This window comes from Helianthus annuus, chromosome 2, assembly GCF_002127325.2.
Source record: "Helianthus annuus cultivar XRQ/B chromosome 2, HanXRQr2.0-SUNRISE, whole genome shotgun sequence".
Lineage (NCBI taxonomy): Eukaryota > Viridiplantae > Streptophyta > Magnoliopsida > Asterales > Asteraceae > Helianthus > Helianthus annuus.
In genome coordinates, this window is record NC_035434.2 from 141131957 (window position 1) to 141156169 (window position 24213).

Genomic DNA, 24213 nt, shown 5'->3' on the forward strand with positions numbered 1-24213 from the left:
TGTTAGCACGGCTTGTTACGTCCAGAATCATGCTTTAGTAAATAAACGTCATATGAAAACTCCTTATGAGATTCTGGAAGGACATAAACCTTCGGTTTCACACTTTCGTATCTTTGGATGTCCTTGTGTATTATTGCTCATGGACTTTAATGGAAAGTTTGAGGTCAAAGGGGACGAATGTTTCTTTGTTGGATATGCTAAAGGCTCTGCCTATAGGGTATACAACAAAGTAACTAAAAAGGTCGTCGAGTCGTGCAACATTGAGTGGCTTGAGGAAAACGCTACGGATGCTAGAGTCGGACCAGATTGGTTATACGACTATTCTGAATTGTTTAAATCATTTAACATTTCGTCAAGTGATTTTTCAGATGCAGATGTGTCTACTCCAAAACAACCGTTGTCTTTTGAGGACACTGAAGAAGAAGAACCGTCGGGAATGGTGTTTACGCAACATCCTACGTGTCAGCAAACGTCCCATCAATCCCCTGAAGGTGCTTCAACTAGTGGTTCTGCATCTAATGGTTCCGGATCTGCACTATTTCCTGAACCCATTCCTGAAGATTGCATTGTTACCACTCCATTCGTTCATAATACTGCAGCATCTAATGAGGGGGAGTCTAGCAACACCACCACTGAAGACGAGACCGTACCTGACCTGGCAATACCCACAAGTGTTCAACGAAATCACCCTATATAGAATGTGATTGGTCCTGTAAATGCAGGAGTTTTAACCAGGAGCCAATCGGGAACCATCAATACTTGCTTATATTCTTGCTACATTTCTCAAATCGAACCTAGAACTGTTGATATAGCTTTGGAGGAACCAGGCTGGGTAGATGCTATGCATGAAGAGCTGAACCAGTTTGAGAAGCTTGGCGTATGGAAACTTGTCAAGTTGCCAAAGGGAAAGCGCAAACTTGGAACTAGATGGGTATTTCGAAACAAGCAAGATTCTGCAGGAGTTATTGTTCGAAATAAAGCAAGGCTGGTGGTTCAGGGTTTTCGACAAATAGAAGGTCTGGATTATGATGAAGTATATGCTCCGGTTGCCCGACTTGAAGCCATTCGGATCTTCTTAGCTTACGCGTCATATATGGGGTTCACTGTATATATCAGATGGATGTCAAGACAGCGTTTCTATATGGAGATGTGAAGGAAGAAATCTTTGTTGAGCAGCCACCAGGTTTTGTACATCCAGATCATCCAGAATATGCCTACAAGCTAGACAAGGCATGTATGGATTACACCAAGCACCACGAGCTTGGTATGCCACATTAACTGAACATCTTTTGGCTCATGGGTACACGCGTGGCACGATAGACCAGACTCTGTTTATCAAGAAAGTGGGCAAGGATCAGATCTTAGTTCAAATTTATGTCGATGATATCATTTTCGGGTCTACAAGTGAGGAGCTTTGCAAGGAGTTTGAGAGAGTTATGAAAAAGAAATTTGAAATGAGTGCTCTCGGGGAAATGACACTGTTTTTGGGTCTACAAGTCAAACAGAATTCTCAAGGGATTCTTATCCATCAAGGGAAGTATGTGGATGACGTGCTAGCAAAATTCAAGTTTTCAGACGCAAAACCAGCTGAAACACCAATGTCAGAGAGACGGTTATTGACTGAAGATGAAGAAGGATCTCCTGTGGATCAACGTCAGTATAGGTCTACGATCGGGTCGTTGATGTATCTGACAGCTAGCCGTCCGGATATCATGTTTGATGTCTGCAACTACGCAAGATATCAGGCTAATCCTAAAACTTCTCATCTTATTGCTGTTAAACGAATCTTTCGGTACCTTAAAGGCCGACCTCGGTTTGGTCTGTGGTATCCGAGGGATTCCAATTTTGACTTGTTTGCGTTTTCTGATAGCAACTTTGGAGGTACTGATAGTGACAGGAAATCTACATCAGCGGGATGTCAATTTCTGGGCGACAGGCTCATTTCTTGGCAATGCAAGAAACAACAAACGGTGGCGATATCTACAGCTGAAGCTGAGTACGTTGCTGCCTATGCATCTTGCTCTCAAGTGGTGTGGATGCAACATCAATTGCAGGACTACGGTTTGACTTATCTCAACACTACTATTTACTGCGATAATGATGCTGCAATACAAATTGTTAGAAATCCTTTTTTCACTCCAAAACCAAGCACATAGACATAAAAGTTCATTTCATTCGAGATTGCTTCGACAGAGGTCTTATTACACTTGAGCAAATCGACACAGATGCAAATGCTGCCGATTTGTTCACCAAACCTGTCAGCAGCTCAAAATTCAAAGTGCTTGTGGATTTTCTGAAAATGATCCGTTTCACTGACTGAGCATGTTTTTGTTTCGTAGGTAAATTTGTTCATAAAGTTTTCTATTCTTAGGTAGTTTTTATTTATGCTCAAATTTAGGAGGAGAAAATTTTGAAAAATACAAAAACATTAAAAAATAGAAAAATACAAAAAGAGGCGCTGCATGACTGGGAAATGAAATGAATTTTCACATTACGGTCAAGGGCTGACTCATGTAAAACCAGTATCGAAATAGTTTGACTCTAGTATTGATGTGTTGGTAGGCTCTATTCTTAAGACTGGAAACATTGGCTGTTTTTGTTCAGAACTAAAATAGTACATGACCCCAGGAAAGAAAATCACTTGGAATTAGCTCATGTCTATTTGAATGTCTGTATGTTATCCCGATACACACAATTTTGGTCTGTCTCTGAAATCTTCTCTGAAAAAGTCGTGTACCTCCCCTGCTGCATCCAGATACATGCTGACCTGGAGGTGCTAGGCAACGACAACTTCTGCTGCATCCAGATACATGCTGACCTAGCTGTACGTTGTCGCGCTGTAGATCGAATACACCAGAAAGAGGCCCTCTAGTGCCCAAAAGAAACCCCAATAAACCTATATCAAATTGAGAAAAACTCATTTGATCTGTATATTATATCATCTCTGCAAAAGATCTATTCTGTTCTCTTCTTAGTCTATTCCCAGCTAAGCTTTCAGAGATCTGGATTGGACTTGTGAAATATGTGGTAGGGAAGCTACTTGCATGATAGAGTGTGCTGTTTATACTTCCGGGATTTGATTAGTATTTGCTTGGGTGTTCACTGTTAAGAAATTAAAACATGATAAAATTCGTTACAGGCAGTTATATGGAAAAGGTCTGGGGAGATGAGTTTAGGTGGATAAATATACTGGCAATCGTCTAGATCATTCGGTAGTAGATCAGTGTTGATAAGTGAAGTTAAGCCCGAAACCCTGTGATTTGATCCCTGAGTTATATCTGTTATTTTCCTAATTTATTTTTGTAAATAATAGTTTTTATTATTTATTTTTGTTTTTTAGGTTTTTGCAAATCATGCTCAGAAAGTCTAATGGGTTGTTAAAATGTTAACTGTTAAAAAGGGGGATTTTATTAAAAATTGAATTTTTCAAAGAAAATCCTTGTTTTAAGAAGTTTTCAGCCCAAACAGTTTGTCTTGGCCCAAATGTCACTGGCCCATGTTGGGGTTGTGGTATAAATCACAGGTCTCGAGTCGAGACCTCATTTCTCACTCGAGACCTTCTGATATTCTCTCTCAAAGTTCCGGCGAATTGCTTGTGCTTCCGACGTGGTTCTCCGGTTTCAAAGTCATCATATTATGTTTTTCCGGTCTTGATTCTTCGTTTATTAAGGTATGATGATGATTTGTTTGAATTCTTGCAGATATTTTGAAGATGCGATGATGATCAGATGAAGTTTTGAAGATGACCAAGAACCCTAGTTTCTTATATATTTTGGTCTTCAAACGAATCAGAAGATGTTTTGGGATTTTGATCCAAAAATCTAAAAGGATAAAGTTGTTTGTGGGGGTCTCGACTCAGATATCATAAGGACTCGAGACCAGTGGTTACGAGTCGCAATCTCATGGTTGTGACTCGAGATCTCAAGGTCTCGATTCAAAGTCTCGACTCGAGATCTCAAAGTCTCGACTCATGGTCTCGACTTTGTAATTCATGATTTCGACTCGAGAACTCATGGTCTCGACTCATGGTCTCGACTCATGGTCTCGAGTCAAAAGAAACAGTCTCGAGTCAAGTTTTAAAAATCCGAGTTATGGTGCTGATTGATGAGTTCCAAATGTTGACTTTGAAATTTGGAATTTTGTACAAATATAAATGTCAATGTTTGTAATGTATTTTTGTTTTGTGCAGATTATGGATTTGAAATTTATTTCGACTCACAATCAGGTAGGATACTTAGCACCTCCCCCAGAGAAACACAGGAGGATGTATACTTCATTGATGAAAGGTCTCAACAGCTGCCGTATAGTTCACGCACTACGAGAAAATCCGGTCATCTACGAAAATCTTATTCAAGAGTTTTGGAAGAATGCGAAAATTGAAGTTGCTGAAGGAAAGGAAGTTATTGTCTCTGAAGTTCAAAAGAAGGTTGATCTGACAGAGTTGTCCAAGGCACCGTATGTAGATGATAATCCTGGAGGTCCTGGATATGTGTTTTTCGAGAGGTTGAAGAGGTAAGTTCTTCATAACTTTCCGTCGATGCATACGGCAAAGTCGTTTGTTAAACTAGTTAAGGGAGTTAGAGATCCATTCACAAAGAAGCGTATGAAGATTGTGCACTGGCCTGTGACTGACAAGGAAAAGACGATTCCGTTGGTGAAAAAGATTCCAAAAGGTGCTTTGAAGTCTTTACATTTCTGGACTTATGATGAGCATCTTGGCCAGGCTGTGTTTGTTTGTGATGGTGATGTCAGCTTTCGCTTAGTGGATCAAGTGGATTTGCTCAATCTTGCTCTTGAGGATCTGGAGGTGTTGGCACAGAATCAGATTAGAGCTACTGAGAAGTATGAAGAAATTGCTAAAGGATGGACTGCAGCTGTTGCTTCAGCCATTCATATTCGTACTAAAGGTTTTGGTGGACTTAAGGACCGTCTGGGTGGTGACCGTGACAATTGAAGTCTCAAGAACCTGCATGCATAAACCTAGGGGGAGATTGTTGGAACCTAAAGGTTTATTCATGTAGGTTAGCATAGTTGAAGGGTTGTTTCTGCGTTTGTTTAGTTTACATATGGGCCGATTTTGTATGGGTTGGGTTAGTTTATTAGTAGTCGCAATGGGCCTAGGTCAAAGTCCATTTGTTTTGTATTTAAACACACCTAAACCTCTTGGTTAAGTTTGATCAGTGGTTGCGACTTGAAGGACTAGCCGATTTCATCAAGGTGTCTTGTATCAGTCTTTGTTCATCATTGAATGCAAGATTTCCGGTTTGTGATTTAACCATTATTGTTTTGTTTATTTACTCGTTCTTGAATCGGCTTGTGATTGTTTTCCGCACCTTCGCAAGTTAAAGATCGATATCATTGAAGGATCCTAAACGGGTTTTACAAAGATTTTATTTAATTGGTAGTTTTAATTGTTTTTATATTTTGATGATAAGGACAAGGATAACTGATAATCACATATTAAAATAAAAATATTTATTTTAATCAACTGTTTCGTTAAAAGGATTTATTCAATACATGTAGAACATATATATTTTTTTATTTATTTCTAGCGGTGGTCGAGTAGTCAGCGTTTGGACATAGCTCCGAAAGGGTGGGTTTACACGTGGAAAGCAGTTAGCCGTTCAAAAAAAAAAGAATTCTATTTCTAATAAAGGATCTCATTATCCCGTTTTACACTCCAATGAAATAATAATATTAAATCATAATATCTAACTTATCTCTTGTATATTTAATATTTTTTACAAATATTTCTTTTCTTTTTTTCTGCTAATTATCCAACATTAGGTAATACGTAAGTTTCTAACCTAATAATAAATAAAAAAACAAAGTAAAATGTTATAAACCATGTAATACACAACTCTCTAACCTAATAAAAAATAAAGTGAGATGTTACAATAAGTAAATAGTACCTAAAAGTTCCTTTTGTTAGAAAACGCATCTTGATGACTAAATGTTTTAAGGGATTACATTAATCGTGTAAGGCGTGTGTTTATTCAAATCGTGCAATACACGAGTTTTTAAAAGATGTAACTATTTTATTACTTAGTATATAAAATTATATTTATTCAACTCGTATAATACATGGGGTTCTAACTTAATTCTATATACATCTGAAATAGCAGGTCACCAATTCTTCATAACATTAATTTAATTTTTTCATTTCTTAAAGGGTAAATTACTTTTTGAGTCCCTGTGTTTTATGGGTTTTAACTAGTTGAGTCCAAAAATAAAAAGTTTAACGACCTGAGTCCCTATAAGCATTTTTTTAACCATTTGAGTCCAATATTTGGATGTCTGTTAAGTCTGCTGTTAAGTCTCCCCATGTGCAACCCACATGAGGGGTATTTTCGTCCATTTCTGCCTATAATTAACCCCTGTGTATGTATGCCTTTATAAAGCTTCTTCCACAGAACTAAAACCCTAAATATTCTGTGTAAACCCTTTCTCCTTGTTGCTAAAGAAACAGTCAGCCAGTAAGGTGATAAGAACGTCCGATACTCGCAAATCATCATTCACAGTCTTCGAAGACGGCCATCAAAATTGCAGTGGCCATAAAATCATACCCTACGATTTCGATGAATCTTAACCTAGCTCTACAATTCCAGTCAATTCACCACACGAAGCGAACGATTTCGATACGATTCATAACAAACATCAAATTCGAACAGATTCAGAGCCAAAAACCTAATTCGTAATCAACAATTTCTCCAATTTCTCTAAATCTTAACCTAACGCTTCAATATCAGTCAATTCATCACACGAATCGAACAATTTCATTACGATTCATAACAAGCACCAAATTCGAACAGATTCAGAGCCAAAAACCTAAATAGCGATCAACAATTTCTCTGAATCCTAACCTGACGCTTCGATTTCAGTCAATTTGATACACCAATCAAGCAATTTCAAATCGATTCATAACAAACAATTTCTCTCCTTATCACCTGACTGCTTCTGTTCACGGTACCTTCCTATTTTCTTCAACAACAAGGAGAAAGGGATTTAGTGATTTACACAGAATATTTAGGGTTTTTAGTTCTGGAAGAAGCTTTATAAAGGCATACATACACAGGGGTTAATTATAGGCAGAAATGGACGAAAATACCCCTCATGTGGGTTGCATGTGGGGGGACTTAACAGTAGACTTCACAGACATCCAAAAATTGGACTCAAATGGTTAAAGAAAACGCTTATAGGGACTCAGGTCGTTAAACTTTTTGCTTTTGGACTCAACTAGTTAAAACCCATAAAACACAGGGACTCAAAAAGTAAGTTACCCTTTCTTAAATAATGACATGGCTTGAAAATGCCAAACATAGATTAAAAATGGGTAAATTACTTCTTGAGTCCTTGTGTTTTAGTGGTTTTAACTAGTTGTGTCCAAAAGCAAAAAGTTTAACGACCTGAGTCCGTATAAGCATTTTCATTAACTGTGACACTCGAGGTTTTTCCGAACGATCACCTTGTAATATTTTGTGTGTATATAAATATTATTAAATGGAAACGTGATTTTTACATGATACGTGTGATATGTATGCTATATATATATATATATGTATGTGAGTCGAGACCATGACTCGCAACCGGGCGGTTGCGAGTGGGCCACTCGGTCTCGAGTGGGCTCTTGGGCCGTAACCGGTTTGGGCCGAAACCACCCTTAGCCTATTTGATGCTTGTATATAAATCCCCACTTTCCTTCATTTCCTTCATTTTTCACAACACACCAACACATACACTCCTTATTTTCTCTCAACTAAGAAAACCCTCAAACAACATTACCATCTCCTCCAATTTTCGGTTCAAGCTCAAGGATCTCGGACAAGCTCTTCATCACTCGGACACTCCATCTTCTCGGTTCCCTTTTTCTTTGTTTCGGCTCACTCTCCTTCTTCTATACCGGTTAGTGTTACATATGTGTAATGGTTGTCTTGAATGCTTGATGAATAAAATGCTTATGAACTAAGAGATGCTTGGTTAGTAGTTTTTGTATGATTTTTAGGATGATTTGTGAAACTTGACTATATGTGAAAACCCTTGTGTACAAAGCTTGATAACATGTTTATATGACTAACAAATAATGATCTAAGAATAATTATGGCTAACCATACCATGCTTCTTATTTCTTGCAAAAATGATGATGATTAAACATAAGATTTCGGTTATATAATGTATGTTTTCTTGTTTTGCATCATGACCTTGTCAAAAATATGTAAGTTTTGGTTCAAGAATGTGTGATTATGTGATATGAAAACCCTAGAAAATGATGAACATAAGATGAACTTGTTTGAATATGACTTGAAGATGTAAAAATGGCAAAGTTTGATCTATCTTTACTAGTATTCAGATTAGGAAAAAGTGTTAGTGAAACCTTATTGGTAGTTTCCTAATCTGGGTCTGATGTTATATGTACAAATTGGACTGTCATATCTGCATCATCACGTGTACATGAAAATGACAGCATTCCGACTCGCAACTGCGCCGTTGCGACTCGCAACCAAGGCATGACAACTCGAGACCACGTAGTTGCGACTCGCAACCACTGCATGACTGCTCGAAACCACACGATTGCGACTCGAGACTACGTCGGTTGCGACTCGCAACCACAGCATGATGACTCGAGACCACGGTTACGACTCGCAACCATAACGTGACAAGCCGAAACCACCTGGTTGCGACTCGAGACCAGCTGGTTGCGAGTGGGCTGTTCATTTTGGTTACTGGGCCCATATGTGTTTAACTTGGGCTATCTGTCGACTGGATTATGTGTTGCTGTTGACTGCTTATTTATTTAGGCCGGCCCAGTAACCCACTGTTTACTTATATGCTTGATACGTGTTAGTTATGTGTAAGTTTTTACGTGAATGCTTGTATACCGAACCTGACCTATACCGGTAACCATGTTAGGACGTGGTGACCAACGTGATTGACAAGTAACCTAAACCTACCGAGCAACCCAAGGTGAGTTCACAACTTAAAAGCATGCGTCCCGGTGGTTTGGGACACGAGACTAACAACTCTATCCCCTGGTAAAAGGGGATACCATTTACATACCTCCCCTAGTTATTGGGAACAAAACTTACTTTTCCTTCCCGGGTATTGGGAAACCTTTTGGTTAATTACTGTTTATACGGATTGCAACTAACGGCGCTAAACGAAACTCTATCACTCAAGTCCCTACTACAAATACCGATTAGTCGCCGGGTTAGGCGAACGGGTTATTAGTTGATAGCGCTATTTAGGTGTTTACCAGCCTCACACCGTGCCCTGGTTTGGGATCGGTCGTGAACTAATGTACTCAGAAATCCGTCAATGATGATAGAACATTGACATCGGGGCATCCTGCGGATACGCAACGGTTACCTAGTGTTCGGTATTGGAAAAACAGTTTAGTCGCTAACTTTTGGGGTAGCTCCCCAGGGCATGTATAAACGGATAAATTAACCGGTGAAACAAAGTTTTTGGTAATTAAAACTGGACAACTAGTGAACTCACTCAGCATTATTGTTGACCCCTTACTGCATGCTTTGCAGGTAAGCGGTGACGAAGGAGCTTGCAGCTTGGGAACGTGTAGTGTCTGTTCACCCTTGTGTTGGGTGTTACCTTATTTTGAAACATGAACTATGTTTAAACTTCTTTACTTAAGCTTCCGCTACTTAATACTGTTTTGAACTTAAAACTTTAAACTCTGAACTTAATATTTGCTAAGCTTATGATTAGTAAGTATTACTTTTGTTATCAACTTAAATATTCAGTATAATTGGTGGCTGGATCCTGGTCAGTCACGCCCTCGAAGCGGGTGTTATCCGCAGGTGGATTTTGGGGGTGTGACATTTGAGTCCTTTTGAGTCCAAATTTTAACCTTTTGAGTCCATTTTTTTGGACTCAAATCGTTATAAAATGAACAAAATTTGACTCAAAACGTTATAAAATAAATGGCTAGGGACTCAGGGCGTTAAACTTTTTGATTTTGAACTCAAGTGGTTAAAACCACTAAAACATAGGGACTCAAAAAGTAATTTACTCATTAAAAAATCACAAGAAAAAAATTAAAAAAATTGCAAACAACAAATTTTAGAAACTTCAAAAAAAAAATGCGAAATTTGTTTACAAATGCCTATTAAAAAAACGCATTTCTTCAAAAAGCGGAATTTTTTTTAAAAACACAAATTTTTTATAAAAAGCACAAATTTTTTTTTAAAAAGCACAATTTTTTTATAAAAAGGCACAATTTTTTTTCAAAAATTTGTGAAAAGTTATAAAAAAACTCTAAAAAAAGCAAATACTTTTGAAAATTTACATTTTTTTTAAAATACGAAATAATTTTTTAAAAATGCCAGTTTTTTTAAATTTCGGCCAATTTTTAAAAAATTGGCATTTTCTAAAAGTTATTTGCAATTTTAAAAAAAATCTCTTTTTTTTAATTTGTATGGCTATTTTAATTTTTTTTTTTTGAATATTTTCACAATTTTTAGGGGTTTTTTTTTGCATTTTTTAATCTATGTTGGCATTCTTAAGTCATGATATTAAATCTATACTATCTATAATAAGAGATTATTGGCTGATGTAAATCGGGCTATGTGTCAACCATTAAGGTATGTCACTTGTCAATGATGATGTTATAATTCCATTTTGTATATTTAGATACCATTTATTTAAAGGTGGCCCATATTCTTTCTTCAAACCACTGCCCAAATTCAAAATCATGGCTCCAGATTCAAAATTTAAACATGGCTCCAAATTCAAAATTTAAACAAATGAGGTATAAAATGCTCAACTCTCTCTCTAAAATCCATAACAACATAATTCGTCTCTCTCTATCTTCTTTAATTTCCTCTCTCTAAAATCCATAACAACTCTCTCTCTGTAATATCTGAATCTCCTGATTAACTTACGCAAATCTTTTGTGATTAGGGCTTGCATCTTCCTCTGTAATATTTGCATCTTCCTCTGTATTCCTCCGTCGAATCAGGTAATCAGCCGTACAATTTTCGTGTTTGTGATATCATTCCGTTTTTTTATGCGTTTGTATGGATCATATGTGGTTAGAATGAATATATTAGGGTTTTTCAACCCACCTTCTTCTTTCTGCAACAGGCGACGAGTAGGGTTCCTACTAACAAATTGAGGAAGAAGAAGAAGAGGAGTTGGGATCAGTCAAACAAACCCTAACCCTAAGATTTGGGTCTATTCAACCTCTACAATGAAGAAGAAGAGGAGTTGGGATCGGTCATACAAATACCAACAATCCACCATTCATCGAATCTGTTTGATACCAACGAAGTAGTGACGAGAGTTGAAAACCCTCACGTCAGCGTCAAATTCATTCTTGTAAGCCAACCGATTTCTTTTTTACTTCAGCTTCAACCAGATCGATTCGATTTTCACTTTACAGGATTCGTTCTTTTTCTTTGTTCGAATTTTGCTTTGTTTTCAACTTTTTAGGTATCAATGGCGTCAGATCCGAAAACTTTGTGTTCAAAGATGTCTCGGTAAGACCGTAAAACCTTCAATACAGTTAATTTTTGTTTGTTTTAGTTGTTGATTGACTGTTTGTGATTGATTTAAGTTGTTATTTGTAGGAATGTTTATGCTGAAGTAGGATTTAGGGTTTAATGTTTCTTTTAACGTATGTAGTTGAATCAGGCTTCAAACAGCTCAAAGTAATATTCAGCTTTTCATTGTTATTGTTCTTGCTTCATCATTATTTGTTTCTATGATAACATTCTTATATTGTTGGATGACTGATATGTTTGATTAATGTAACTATTCAAGGGTTTTCCAGTTCTGCACGTAATCGATCTCGAAACACCCAGTTCTGCAGTGCTTCTGAACCAACTGTTCAACATGAAATATTTGCTATTAGCTTTATAATAAGATGTTCTGGTTTTGTTAGTTTGTATGTTGTGTTTAGATAAAGTTCCCTTTTTAGATAAAGTTGTTAAATTACTGATTTAATATAGATTTCTTTTAAAAATGATAGGACTTAAAGTAGGAACGGCAATTCTTGACATGACCCAAAATCTGACCGGAACCCGACACGAAAATAAATAGGTTTCGGGTCGACTAACACGACCCGTTTAAATAACGGATCGGGTCCGGGTTGACCCATGTTAAAAACAGGTTGGGTTCGCGTTGACCCGTTTAAGTACTAAAAAAAGAAACTTTTATATTTTTGTTTTTTGCCCTGTTTTCCATTTTACATGGTTAGCATAATAGAAAATGGTCTCCTAAATGGAGTTATTGAAACAAACAAACATGTAGAATTGGGGATAGAGGTTCACCCTGAATGTAAACTAGAGTCACAGCAAACGACTGAATCTGATTCAGTCGTAATCACGAGAAGTGTTCAAAAGAAACTATTTAAGGTCAAAAAACATGGTTTACTGTGGGTAATATCCTAACAGACCAAAAAGAACAGCAAGGCAAGAAAAGAGCTGGCATCTGATGCAGACTTCGGAATTGTAGGAGTAAATCATGACAATGGTAAGCAAAAATAAAGATACTTTTTGATCCACATTTTTAGATGTGAGTAATTCGTTTACTTACGAATGTGCAATTTGGGTTATGTTTTATTTTTTACCAGTCATAATGGTATAATCCGTTAATAAGGAAAATAATTCAATATGTTCAAACAGGTCAAAAGGACTCTTAAGTAATTTATCATTGATGAGGTTGTCAAGCCACTTTGAGATTTTGCTTTTACCATCAGGTTAACTACTTATTTTTTCTTTAATTTCTTATTCCAGTGGTTTAATGCAAAAATTAGGAAATTTGGATGCTTATTTTTATGTACGTGGGTCAAACAGTGAGTTAAACCACTGTGGGTTAAAACAGTGAGTTAAACCACTGTTGGGTCTTAACAGGATGCTCGATCTTCCCTACTGGCCTTCAATTGTTGAAACCACTGTTGGGTTAAAAACAGTGAGTTAAATCACTGTTGGGTTAAAACAGTGAGTTAAACCACTGTTGGGTAAAAACAGTGCTTTAAACCACTGTTGGGTAAAAACAGTGCTTGAAACCGCTGTTGGGTTAAAACAGTGGTTGAAACTACTGTTGGGTTAAAACAAGGTTTTGATTCTAGAATGTTGCTTCATAATTCATAGGTATGTCATTGACTCTGGTTACGTGAAGCAACGACAGTATAATCCATCAACTGGAAAGTATTCCCTTGATGTTGTTCAGATTAGCAGGTAATAATTAATGTCATCTGTTTGAGTTTACTTCTTATGATCTATTTGAAGTTATAAGCGATCATGAGTTATTAATTGTAGGGTGCATGCCAAACAACGAGCGGGATGAGCTGGGAGAACGAGACCTGGGAAGTGTTATCGTTTATACCCATTGGCTGTTTATCATGACAATTTGCTGGATGCTACAGTGCCTTAAATACAACGGTCTTCTCTAGCTGGAAGTGTTCTTTATTTGAAATCACTTGACCTTCCCGATATTGATGTTCTTAAATTTGATTTTTTTGATCCACCTTCACGTAAGTTCTTTTCTTTGTGTTACTCCATAATGAATTTAGTGGGCCGAGCTCGAGCTTTTAATGGGGCCCACTTACAGACTTAAAATGTCAAGTTTTTCCACTAACTAAGAGGATGACCATAATGACTTTTCTTGCAGTTGAGTCTTTACAAGATGCTCTTAAACAATTGTTTCTAATTGATGCTACAGATGAAAATGGCACCATCACGAGAATAGGAAAAACTATGTCAGGTATTGCATTTTATAACTAATAACATCATTTAGACCTATCACATGATAAAATGCCTTCGTTACTGGCTTGTTTAATGGTTTTTTTTTTTTGTGATAGAGCTTCCTTTAGAACCTTCACTAGCAAGGACTTTGATCGAGGCAAATAAGTATGATTGTTTGACCCAAGCTATCACAGGAAAGAATAGTTTGTCTATAGTGGTAATCATTGAGGCTGAAGATTTGGTGAAACTATCAAAGCCTTGCGATTTGGATAAATCTTTTGCAATTAGCCAATCAATACAAGGTATTGTTCTTGCTTTAAATCCTCATATATTTGATTTTCAATTAGGGTTTTCAAATACTGGATTGAGCCGTGATGTTGTGGTCGATTGATTGATTTTACGATTACAGGATATGGCCGAATCGGTTGTGTATCCAGATGCGGTTGGATATTTATGACATTTTTTTCTTTCTAAAGTTGATCTAGCATTTGGTTTCACCTTTGGATGATAGATGACGGAGTTGAAGGTGGATTAATTGCTTTATACGGGAACATCTAGAAAGCTGTGGAAGTTAATTCATCAAACAAGAATATTACACTTATAATTGATGATATTTCTCTTCTGGAAGTGGCTGCTAATGGTTCTACAAAAGACATTCTAAATTTGATGCATTACTACCATACGTTAACCACACAATTTGTAAGACACCATTTGATTTTCATTCTGGGACATATAAGCATGTTGATTTGAATGTTTTAACTTATTTTTTGTTTTCAGAGGGTTGTACGATAATTACTGTCCTTCATGAGGACATTTATTCAAGTGGAGATGGATTTACATTTCCTTTACAAATGGAGTACCTTGCTGACATCACCATAAACCGAGCCTTTGATAACCGGGTTGGCAGCAGATGTTCACGGGCAGGTATTTGCTATATTTTTTGCTCACATTCACCGGTAATAGTTATAGTTGTATAAACTTGGAACACTGTTGTTGAAAAAATAGTTATATTTTTTGCTCACGTTCACCGGTAATAGTTATAATTTTACACCATTATGGGTGGTTTAGCTAATTTAGATATCGTACCCCATTTTAGCTTCTCGTGTGGATCTAAAGGAGCTTAAAATGGGGTAATAAATTTTGTATTATTTTGCTAGGGAAATTGAATATGGGTGGTTTAGCTAATTTAGATATCGTACCCTTACCCTGGTAAAATAAGGTGACGGACAGAGCAACTAATTTAACTACCTTAGATCTAATATACTATTCCTGACATTTTGATCTCACAATCTGTGACAAAATATGGCACCATATTGTTGCTCTATTTTATGTATTAAAATGATTTTATATACATAATGGATCATCGTACTTCCACACTATTTTCAGTCACATTTTCTCTAAAAAATATTTATTAATCACGTAATTATACTTTCTCGACATTTCAATTAAATTTCTTTTCTCTTTTTTCGTTGAATCAAATAATGTAAGATTATAAGCCGTATATTGTCGTTGAATCAACTTATGGTTAAGATTAGAAGCCGTATTCACAAAACAGTGTTTTGTGGAGAAAATAGTGGTTGAAACCACTGTTGGGTAAAAACTGTGGTTTCAAACCACTGTTGGCTTAAAACAGTGTTTTATAATATTGGGTTAAGAATGTGGTTTGCAACCACTGTTGGGTTAAAACAATGTTTTATGGAGAAAACAGTGGTTGAAACCATAGTTTTAAGCCAACAGTTGTTTCAACCACTGTTTTCTCCATAAACACTGTTTTAACCCAACAGTGGTTTGAAACCACAGTTTTAAGCCAACAGTGGTTTCAACCACTATTTTCTCCACAAAACACTGTTTTGTGAATAGGGCTCCTAAACTTAACCATAAGTTGATTCAACGATAATATACGGCTTATAATCTTACATTAGTTGATTCAGCGATAATAGAGAAAAGAAATTTAATTGAAATGTCGAGAAAGTATAATTACGTGATTAATAAATATTTTTTAGAGAAAATGTGACTGAAAATAGTGTGGAAGTACGATGATCCATTATGTATATAAAATTATTTTAATACATAAAATAGAGCAACAATATGGTGCCATATTTTGTCATAGATTGTGAGATCAAAATGTCAGGAATAGTGTATTAGATCTAAGGTAGTTAATAGTATATGTTGTCGTTGACGTTTTCCAAATCTTTTAAGGACTGGGGAAGTGGAGGTGGTAGGGTTCGGGTACTACGAGCTGCATGAGGTCTACGGTGAAGTCGAGTTTAGATGTCGACGATCTTATAAAGTTGCTCCATAGTCCGGATCTGGTGAAACTCAAGCTTAGTCGATTGGAAATTGAAGTCAGAGGTGATTAATGCAAAATGATCTATTGGATTAATTGAATCCTTTTTTGTTGTTTGAATGTTGATATTGTTTGTTCTTCTGCAGATAAAGACCGCGAACTGAGCAAATCACAAGCTTAGATCAAAACGCTCCATCTCTTTGAACGACTGAGAGAAAAGGCTATTGAAGAGGTATTGTTGTCAAAACTTCTTTTATTCTGAATGGTCAGTTGTCAAAACTTCTTTTATTCTGATGTATTGTAATTCACATCTTATTATATAATTTTGAACACTAAACAACACATAAATTTTTCTTTAACTTCCAGCTCAGTCAGTCACCTGATGACAAGTTCTTGAAGCAGAGAGTTCTCTTGAAGAAGAGTTTTGGACTGCTTCCAACCCAAAAACCTCCCAGCAAGTTTTGAGTATAATTACAATTGCTACTGTTATCTTAATGTATGTTTAGGTACTTCTTAACTTATGAATCATGGTAGGACACCACAAAAGGAGATGACGTAGGGCTGATACTAAAACTGATGCAGCAAGTGCATTTTTGGCTTCTCTCGAGGAACCCAAACTCACGAATCTTGCAGATGCAACAAAGAAACCACCAATTGAGTGTGATAGATTCTCACTTAATTAATTGGGTTGTCAATTATACTGTTCTTTTAGTTTGATTTAATTGCGAAATTACTTTTATGATCTTCAAACGATTTTATTATTTATACAGCAACAACTGTTGTATTTTAGTGCACATGATCTAAAGCCGCCAGTTATAAATGCATCCCTACCGTCTTTAACATTATTTTATAAAGATATGTAACTAAAGAAAAAATTTAAATGATATATTATAATCTTTTTTTAGTATTTGATTTCGATCGTTATTAAACCTACCCGTGTGGTTACACGGGTACTACACCTAGTAATAAATAATAGAAAATAAAAGAAATGCATGTTGGATTGTTTAGTTGCTATTTAGGTAAAATATATATGATCAGAACATCAAGGTAAACTTAAATGACCTGATTGATACAAAAAAAAATTGATGAGTGGTCTAATTAGAACAATTTTAAAACTTGATTACTATTTTACAAACTTATCCCTTAAATTCGCGTTTAGGGGTTTTTTTTTTTTAGTCTTTAAAGTGTGTATGTGTGTTTTAAGTGTGGCTTGAGTTAAAAAATAATAATAAAAAAAGAACGGGGAATTCATGATTAGTAATAGAAGTCACTTGATTCAAGCATAACTTGGTTAATTGGGAAAAGTTAATAAGGGAGAACTTGGCAAGTCTGGTGGGCATGGGCCTCGTAGAGGGGACCGGTGAGGTGCCACGTGTGCCACGGAGGCTCGTGAACATCGCGCTCCCGGGTCGGGTTCGTGCCAAGAGTGGAACAGGCAACATCTCCCCAGCCACTTCACCTTTTTTGTTTGTTGGTAACAATCCATTTTTCTAATAAATTTATTATATTTATATAAACCCACCAATCACAAATATTTTCTCACAACTCTTTTTATTTACCCTATAGATTCTCTACAACCCTCTGCAACCTTCATTTCTAAATTTACAAATTGTTTAAGTCTTTATACACAAACCTATGACTTATTCATCATCTTCCGATGAATTCAATGAATTTTATGTGATCTAGGTGACGGAGACGTCACAAATTATTATAGAGGATGAAGAAAATATGTCACAACCAAGTACAAGAAGAGTGTGCTTAAATAGAGATTGGGACGGTGATTAATTTCTAGTTATTTTCGTTTATAATGTAATTAAATTTTTTTACTTTAGTCGATAATTCTTTTTACTACAATTAATATTTATTATCAATCATGTTTCATTGTAGGTGCTCACAGTAGATTCGTGCCCAACTACTTTGCTGAAAAACCCGTCTACATCGATGAATTATTTAGGCGTCGATTTTGAATGAGCCATCGCTTATACTTACGTATAGCCGAAGCTTTGACAAATTAGGACCTGTTTACACATTACGATGGGATGCTAGCGGCAAAAGGGGATTTACTACTTTACAGAAGTGCACATAAGCAACTCGTCAAATGGCTTACGTCAACTTTAGCATTGCATGGGATAAATATTTGAAGATGTTTGAAAAAACATCACGAAAAAGTTTCTACTAATTTTACAAAGGTGTGGTCAAGCTATACATGGAATGACATCCAAAAACTGAACTGTATGACACACACAAAAGTAGACATGGTTTCCCAGAATGTTTGGTAGCATCGATCGTATGCATTGGTCGTAGCATAATTTCCCTAATGCATGGCAAAGTCAATTTTCATGTGGTTGTAAGATTAAATATATTATGATTTAATATTTAATCTAGTAGCCATTATAATCATTTACATAATATAGATCAAAATATATAATAACCTATTAAATAATTAGTTGGTAATTGTTGATGGACCATATTACCCTTATTAACTAATTAGGTTTCCTCTTGGGTGCTTATATAAGGAGACTTATGTAGAGGTTCTAAGGTTAGACACATAACCTAATAATCATAACATCAATATCGCCTCTCTCTCTCTCCATAGCCGATACCCTTTTCGGTTTACATCATCACCATCATTAGTTTGCACCCTAAGGAGGAACCAGATCACCTTGACTAATCTTCTTCTCTCATTGGATTCTCCTCTGCACTGTCTGCTGTAACAGGTATGTTTTCATGTTTTCCATTATGTTTAAAACAGAAGTGATCAACATGTGGTATCAGAGCATATGTTGATTAGTCAGTTCTGTTTTCGTATCTAATATTCTGGGATTGAAATCTGGAAAACATAAATTTTAAAAGCCTAATATAATTCACAGCATGGTTTCGAGTCCCTTATGAAGTCATCGATATCACTGGTTTTGAAAGTTTAATTGGTTTATTATATGACTCGAAACCAATATGGTTAAAGTTCATGTCCGAAATCTGTTTAGAAGCCTTAAAAATTCAGGTTTCGGGTTCCAGAAATTTGTTCTTATGTTTAGGGTTCATCATGTGTTCTTAGGAATATTCGAAATTCCTTTATGTTTTGGAATATGATTAGTGTTTTTCCTGTTTTGATCTGATTTTGTCCTCTAAAGATTTTCGAAAACTGTTATTAGGTAAACAGATTATAATTTTTCAAAATATTTGATAAAATTAGATCAGCACTAAAATAGGAAACCATATCTCAAAATCCCTAAGAATTCGAATTTTCAGTTATGCTTTCACATTAACAGCTGTTAACAGGAGTTTCGAGATCCCTTTTAACGGCCCGAGACCAAGATCTCGACAAGAGACCACAAGGTCTCGACTCGAAATCATAAGTGTTCTCAAATCTTTACAACTCGAGACAACGATTTCGACTCGAGACCATAAGGTTTCGACTCGAGACCACTGAGGTTTCGACTAAGGGCTTCAATCTTTACAACTCGAGACCGTGGTTGCGACTCGAGACCTCATTATGGAGTCGAGATCTCATAAAACACAGTAGTTGAGACCATGATTACAACTCGAGACACTGAGGTTGCGACTCGAGACCTTAATGAGTCGAGACCTCATAATGTTACAAGATGAGTCGAGACTTGACTCGAGATCTCACTCGAGACCTCATAACTGAGTCTAGATCTCACTCGAAACCTCATAATTTTAGGCTATTTAATGTGAACTAACAGGTGGTTTGCTATTAAATAATTGGTTTTTGTAAATACTTAGTTAATTAATCAGAATCAGATAATGTTTTACAAAACCAAAATAGCTTAACTTGAATGAGCTTCTGATGTATCATTTCTGGCCAAGCTGATTTGATACATCTACTTATCGTTCAAGTATTACGAAAGCTATGTTAAGTGTGCATCACAAACGTGAAAGTCTTAATATCTGGCCAAAGCTGATTTAATTCTTTCATGTATAGCATACTTAACAAGTGCATAACTAAAGTGATTGTTTCATTTCTGGCCAAAGCTGATTTGTCACAAACACTTTGCACACATGCTTAAATGATTACATTTCTGGCCAAAGCTGATTTGTCTTCATTTAATTAGAATTTTTAACTAAGTCTATTATTTTGATGTTAGTAATAGACAATATCACAGCTTCATAATGTAAAATGGTCATTATTTATGCCTGCCTTCGTATTACGTGCCCTTAGATCACGTTAGAACTTCTTTCTTAGTATCATAATTCGCTCATCTTATTTCCACTATCAGCACCCAATTGCGGGATTCCACTTTGACTGGTGATAACTTTGTTGCATGGAAGGATGCTCTCATGCTTACACTTGGATTGCTGGACTTTGACTATGCTCTAAGAGAGAATAAGCCAGCGGACCTTACTCCTCAAAGTACTGCTGCTGAACAGTTAACTCATGAAAAATGGACTAGGTGTAACCGCATGTCACTCATGTTCATGAAGCAGTCCATAAGCAATGCAATCAGAGGAGCCATTCCTGATTCTGAAGATGCTAAAACCTACTTGGCTTCTGTGGAGGCGCAGTTCAAGAGGACGTCTAAAGCACACGCTAGTACCCATATCCTCAAGCTGGTGACAACTAAGTATGATGGGAGGAGCAGCATTCGCGAGCACATCATGATGATGAATGACATGGCCAATAAGCTGAAGGGGCTGGAAATGGAAATCAGTGATGGTTTCCTCGTTCATTTCATCATTACTTCACTTCCTTCGTCCTTTGAAGCATTCAAGATCAATTACAACACTCAGAAGGACAAATGGACGATGAGTGAGCTGGTCGTTATGTGCGTACAGGAGAAAGAGCGTATGAGGATGGATCGTACTACTGATGTTGCTAACTTCACCACCTCCAACTCTAAGAAAAGGAAGAACAATCATCAGAGGAAGGATGCTTCAAAAGTCCAAAGGCCAAATCCTAATACTAGTGCACCTTCCAGCTCTAAGAACTCCTTAGGCAGAATCCACTGCAAGTTCTGTAAAAAGGCAAGACATTTGCAAAAGGAATGCCCTGACTTTAAGGAGTGGCTGGCTAAGAAAGGTAACGATTATTTTATGATACTTGAGTCCTATAATTTAAATGTTCCTGCTAATTCTTGGTGGTTTGATTCTGGTTCTATGGTTCATGTTACCAATTCAACTCAGGGATTCCTTACAATCCGGAAGCTGGAAAGAAACCAAAGAACGCTTAAGGTTGGGGATGATCGAGAATTAGAAGTGAAGGCCATTGGAACATTACAATTATTTATGAAAACTGGTTTATGTATTAAACTTTATGATACCTTATATGTTCCTGAGGTAACTCGGAACCTAGTATCAGGACCAAAGTTAGACATGGATAGTTTTATTGTTTCCCATGGTCATCGCAAACTCTCTATCCTCTATGATTCTGTTCTTTATGGTACTGGTATTCTGGATGGTGGTCTCTATAGACTAGAACTAGATGATAATTTTTCTAAATCTTTGTTGTCATATAACATTAATGAATCACTCACAAAGATGAAAGAGAAATGATACTTAAAGACTTCATCCATGTTATGGCATCAACGTTTAGGCCACATCTCAAGAGAACGATTAAATCGTCTCGTAAAGGATGAAGTCTTACTTCCTCTTGATTTCTCTGATTTAGGAACATGTGTCAAATGTCTTAAAGGAAAAACGACATTAGCAAATAAGAAAGGTGCCACTAGGAGCTCTAATTTATTAGAACTCATTCACACTGACATTAGTGGTCCCTACCAAATCGCTGTCATAACAGGACATACGTCATTTATCACTTTCATTGATGATTATTCTCGTTACATGTATTTGTATCTTATTAAGGAGAAGTTTGAATCTCTTACAACTTTTAAAGATTATAAGGCTGAAGTTGAAAAGCAATTAGATCGTTAGATTAAAGTTGTGAGATCAGATAGAGGCGGTGAATATTATGGAAGACATACTGATGTGGGTCAAGCTCCTGGTCTAATTTATGAGTTTTGTAAGGGCCAGGGGATTGTGAACCAATACACCATGCCTGGTACACCTCAGTAGAACAGTGTCGCTGAAAGAAGAAACCGTACCCTTATGAACATGGTGCAAAGTATGTTAGCCAACACTAATTTACCATTATTCCTCTCGACTGAAGCGTTATAAGCAGTTGTTCATATACTCAATAGAGTTCCTTCTAAGTCTGTCCCTAAAACTCCTTATGAACTTTGGACAGGAAGGAAACCAAGTCTTAAATATATGAAAGTATGGGGTTGCATTGCTGAAGCAAAACTTTACAATCCTTTCCTAAGGAAACTTGACCCTAAAACAGTTACCTGTTTCTTTATCGGGTATCCTGATAACTCAAAGGGTTATCGTTTCTATTGTCCTTCCCATGTCACCCGTATTGTTGAAACCAAGCGTGCTGCGTTCCTAGAGGATTTCAAGGTCAGTGGGAGCAGTACTAACCCTTACGAAGAATTGCAAGAAGTACAAGACGCGAGGGGGGGGAGACTCGTCGCTTACCATTACTCCGATTACTCCTCTTGTACCCAATGCAATTACTGTACCTGAAGCTACTGCACCAACTCCAAAATCACCTCCACAATCAGAACCCATTATACCTCATGACGAAGGCAGATCAAACGCTCAAAACCAAGACAATCCTGAACCCGATAATCAACTCAGGAGGTCATCTAGGCAAAGAAGGCCTACTAATTGGGATGATTATGTTACCTACCTGACTGAAATGGATCCTGGAAAGCTCAATGATCCTATCTCTTACAATGAAGCCATTAGCAGTGATCAGTCTTCTGAATGGAATAAAACAATGATTGATGAGCTTGAATCCATGAAGAAAAATGACGTTTGGGATTTGGTAGAATTACCCAACGGTGTCAAACCCGTAGGATGCAAATGGGTGTTCAAAACAAAACTAGATCTGAATGGGAACGTTGAATGCTACAAAGCGAGATTGGTTGCAAAGGGCTACACTCAGAAAGAAGGAATTGATTATCAAGAGAGGTTTTCACCCGTCTCTCGTAAAGATTCATTAAGGATTGTCATGGCCCTAGTAACTCATTTTGATTTAGAGTTGCATCAGATGGACGTTAAAACTGCTTTCCTTAACGGAGACTTAGACGAAGATGTTTACATGAAACAACCTGAAGGCTTTAAACCTGAAGGTCAGGAGCATCTAGTCTGTAAGTTGAAGAAATCCATTTATGGGTTAAAACAAACATCACGTCAATGGTACCTCAAGTTTGATGAAGTCATGAAGAAACAAGGTTTTATGAAAAATCAAGTGGATCAATGCACCAACCTCAAGATGAGTGGGAGCAACTTTACTATACTTGTCCTTTACGTAAATGATATTCTATTGGCAAGTAATAGTTTAGACATGTTGCATGAGTCGAAGCAGTTACTCTCGCATAACTTCGACATGAAGGATCTCGGAGATGCTTCTTACGTCATTGGCATCGAAATTCACCGAGATAGACATAAAGGGATCTTAGGATTGTCTCAAAAGGCTTACATAGATCGTGTCCTTACACATTACAACATGCAACAGTGAAAACCCTCATTCGCTCCAGTAGTTAAGGGAGTTGTTTTCGGTTCATTCCAGTGTCCGACAACAGAGGTTGAGAAGGAGCAAATAAGCCAGATACCTTACGCGTCAATAGTCGGGAGCCTGATGTATGCTTAAGCCTGTACTCGCCCAGATATTGCTTATATTGCTTGAATGCTAGGTCGTTATCAGACTAATCCTGACCTAGATCACTGGAAAGCAGCTAAGAAGGTACTTCGATATCTGCAAGGGACGAAAGACTATAAACTGACTTATAGAAGAAGTGATCATTTAGAAGTGATAGGCTATTCTGATTCTGACTTTGCCAAATGCAAAGATGATAAGAAATCCACTTTGGGCTATATCTTTATGTTAGCAGGTGGACCTATCTCATGGAAGAGTCATAAACAACAGTTGACCACAACTTCCATGATGATGGCAGGGTACATTGTTGTTTATAATGCAACCTGTCATGGAATGTTGCTTAGAAATCTGATCACTGGACTCAAAATTATTAATTCCATTTCTAGACCATTGAAACTTTATTGTGATAACTCAGCTGCCGTTAGTTTCTCGAACAGTAACAGTTCGACTGGAGCTGGTTTATATCTCGATACAAAATATTTGTTCGTACGTGAACGAGTTGAGGAAAATAATCTTTGTATCGAGTATATTAGTACTAAAGATATGCT

At 36.8% G+C, this 24213-nt stretch overlaps 1 protein-coding gene and 1 long non-coding RNA gene across 2 annotated transcripts; both read left to right on the top strand.

Moving 5' to 3' along the window:
* The first annotated feature begins 13651 nt into the window (after window positions 1-13651).
* LOC118487443 (probable pre-mRNA-splicing factor ATP-dependent RNA helicase DEAH4) lies at window positions 13652-14426 on the top strand. Its single transcript, XM_035984291.1, has 3 exons — window positions 13652-13719; window positions 13817-14002; window positions 14212-14426. The coding sequence occupies exons 1-3, from the start codon at window positions 13713-13715 to the stop codon at window positions 14256-14258; spliced, it is 240 nt and encodes a 79-aa protein (XP_035840184.1). The 5' UTR covers window positions 13652-13712; the 3' UTR covers window positions 14259-14426.
* A 57-nt stretch (window positions 14427-14483) lies between these two features.
* On the top strand, window positions 14484-16631 carry LOC110896423. Its single transcript, XR_002567902.2, has 4 exons — window positions 14484-14624; window positions 15900-16052; window positions 16134-16219; window positions 16354-16631. It is a non-coding gene; the product is annotated as an uncharacterized LOC110896423 (long non-coding RNA).
* The last annotated feature ends 7582 nt before the right edge of the window (window positions 16632-24213 follow it).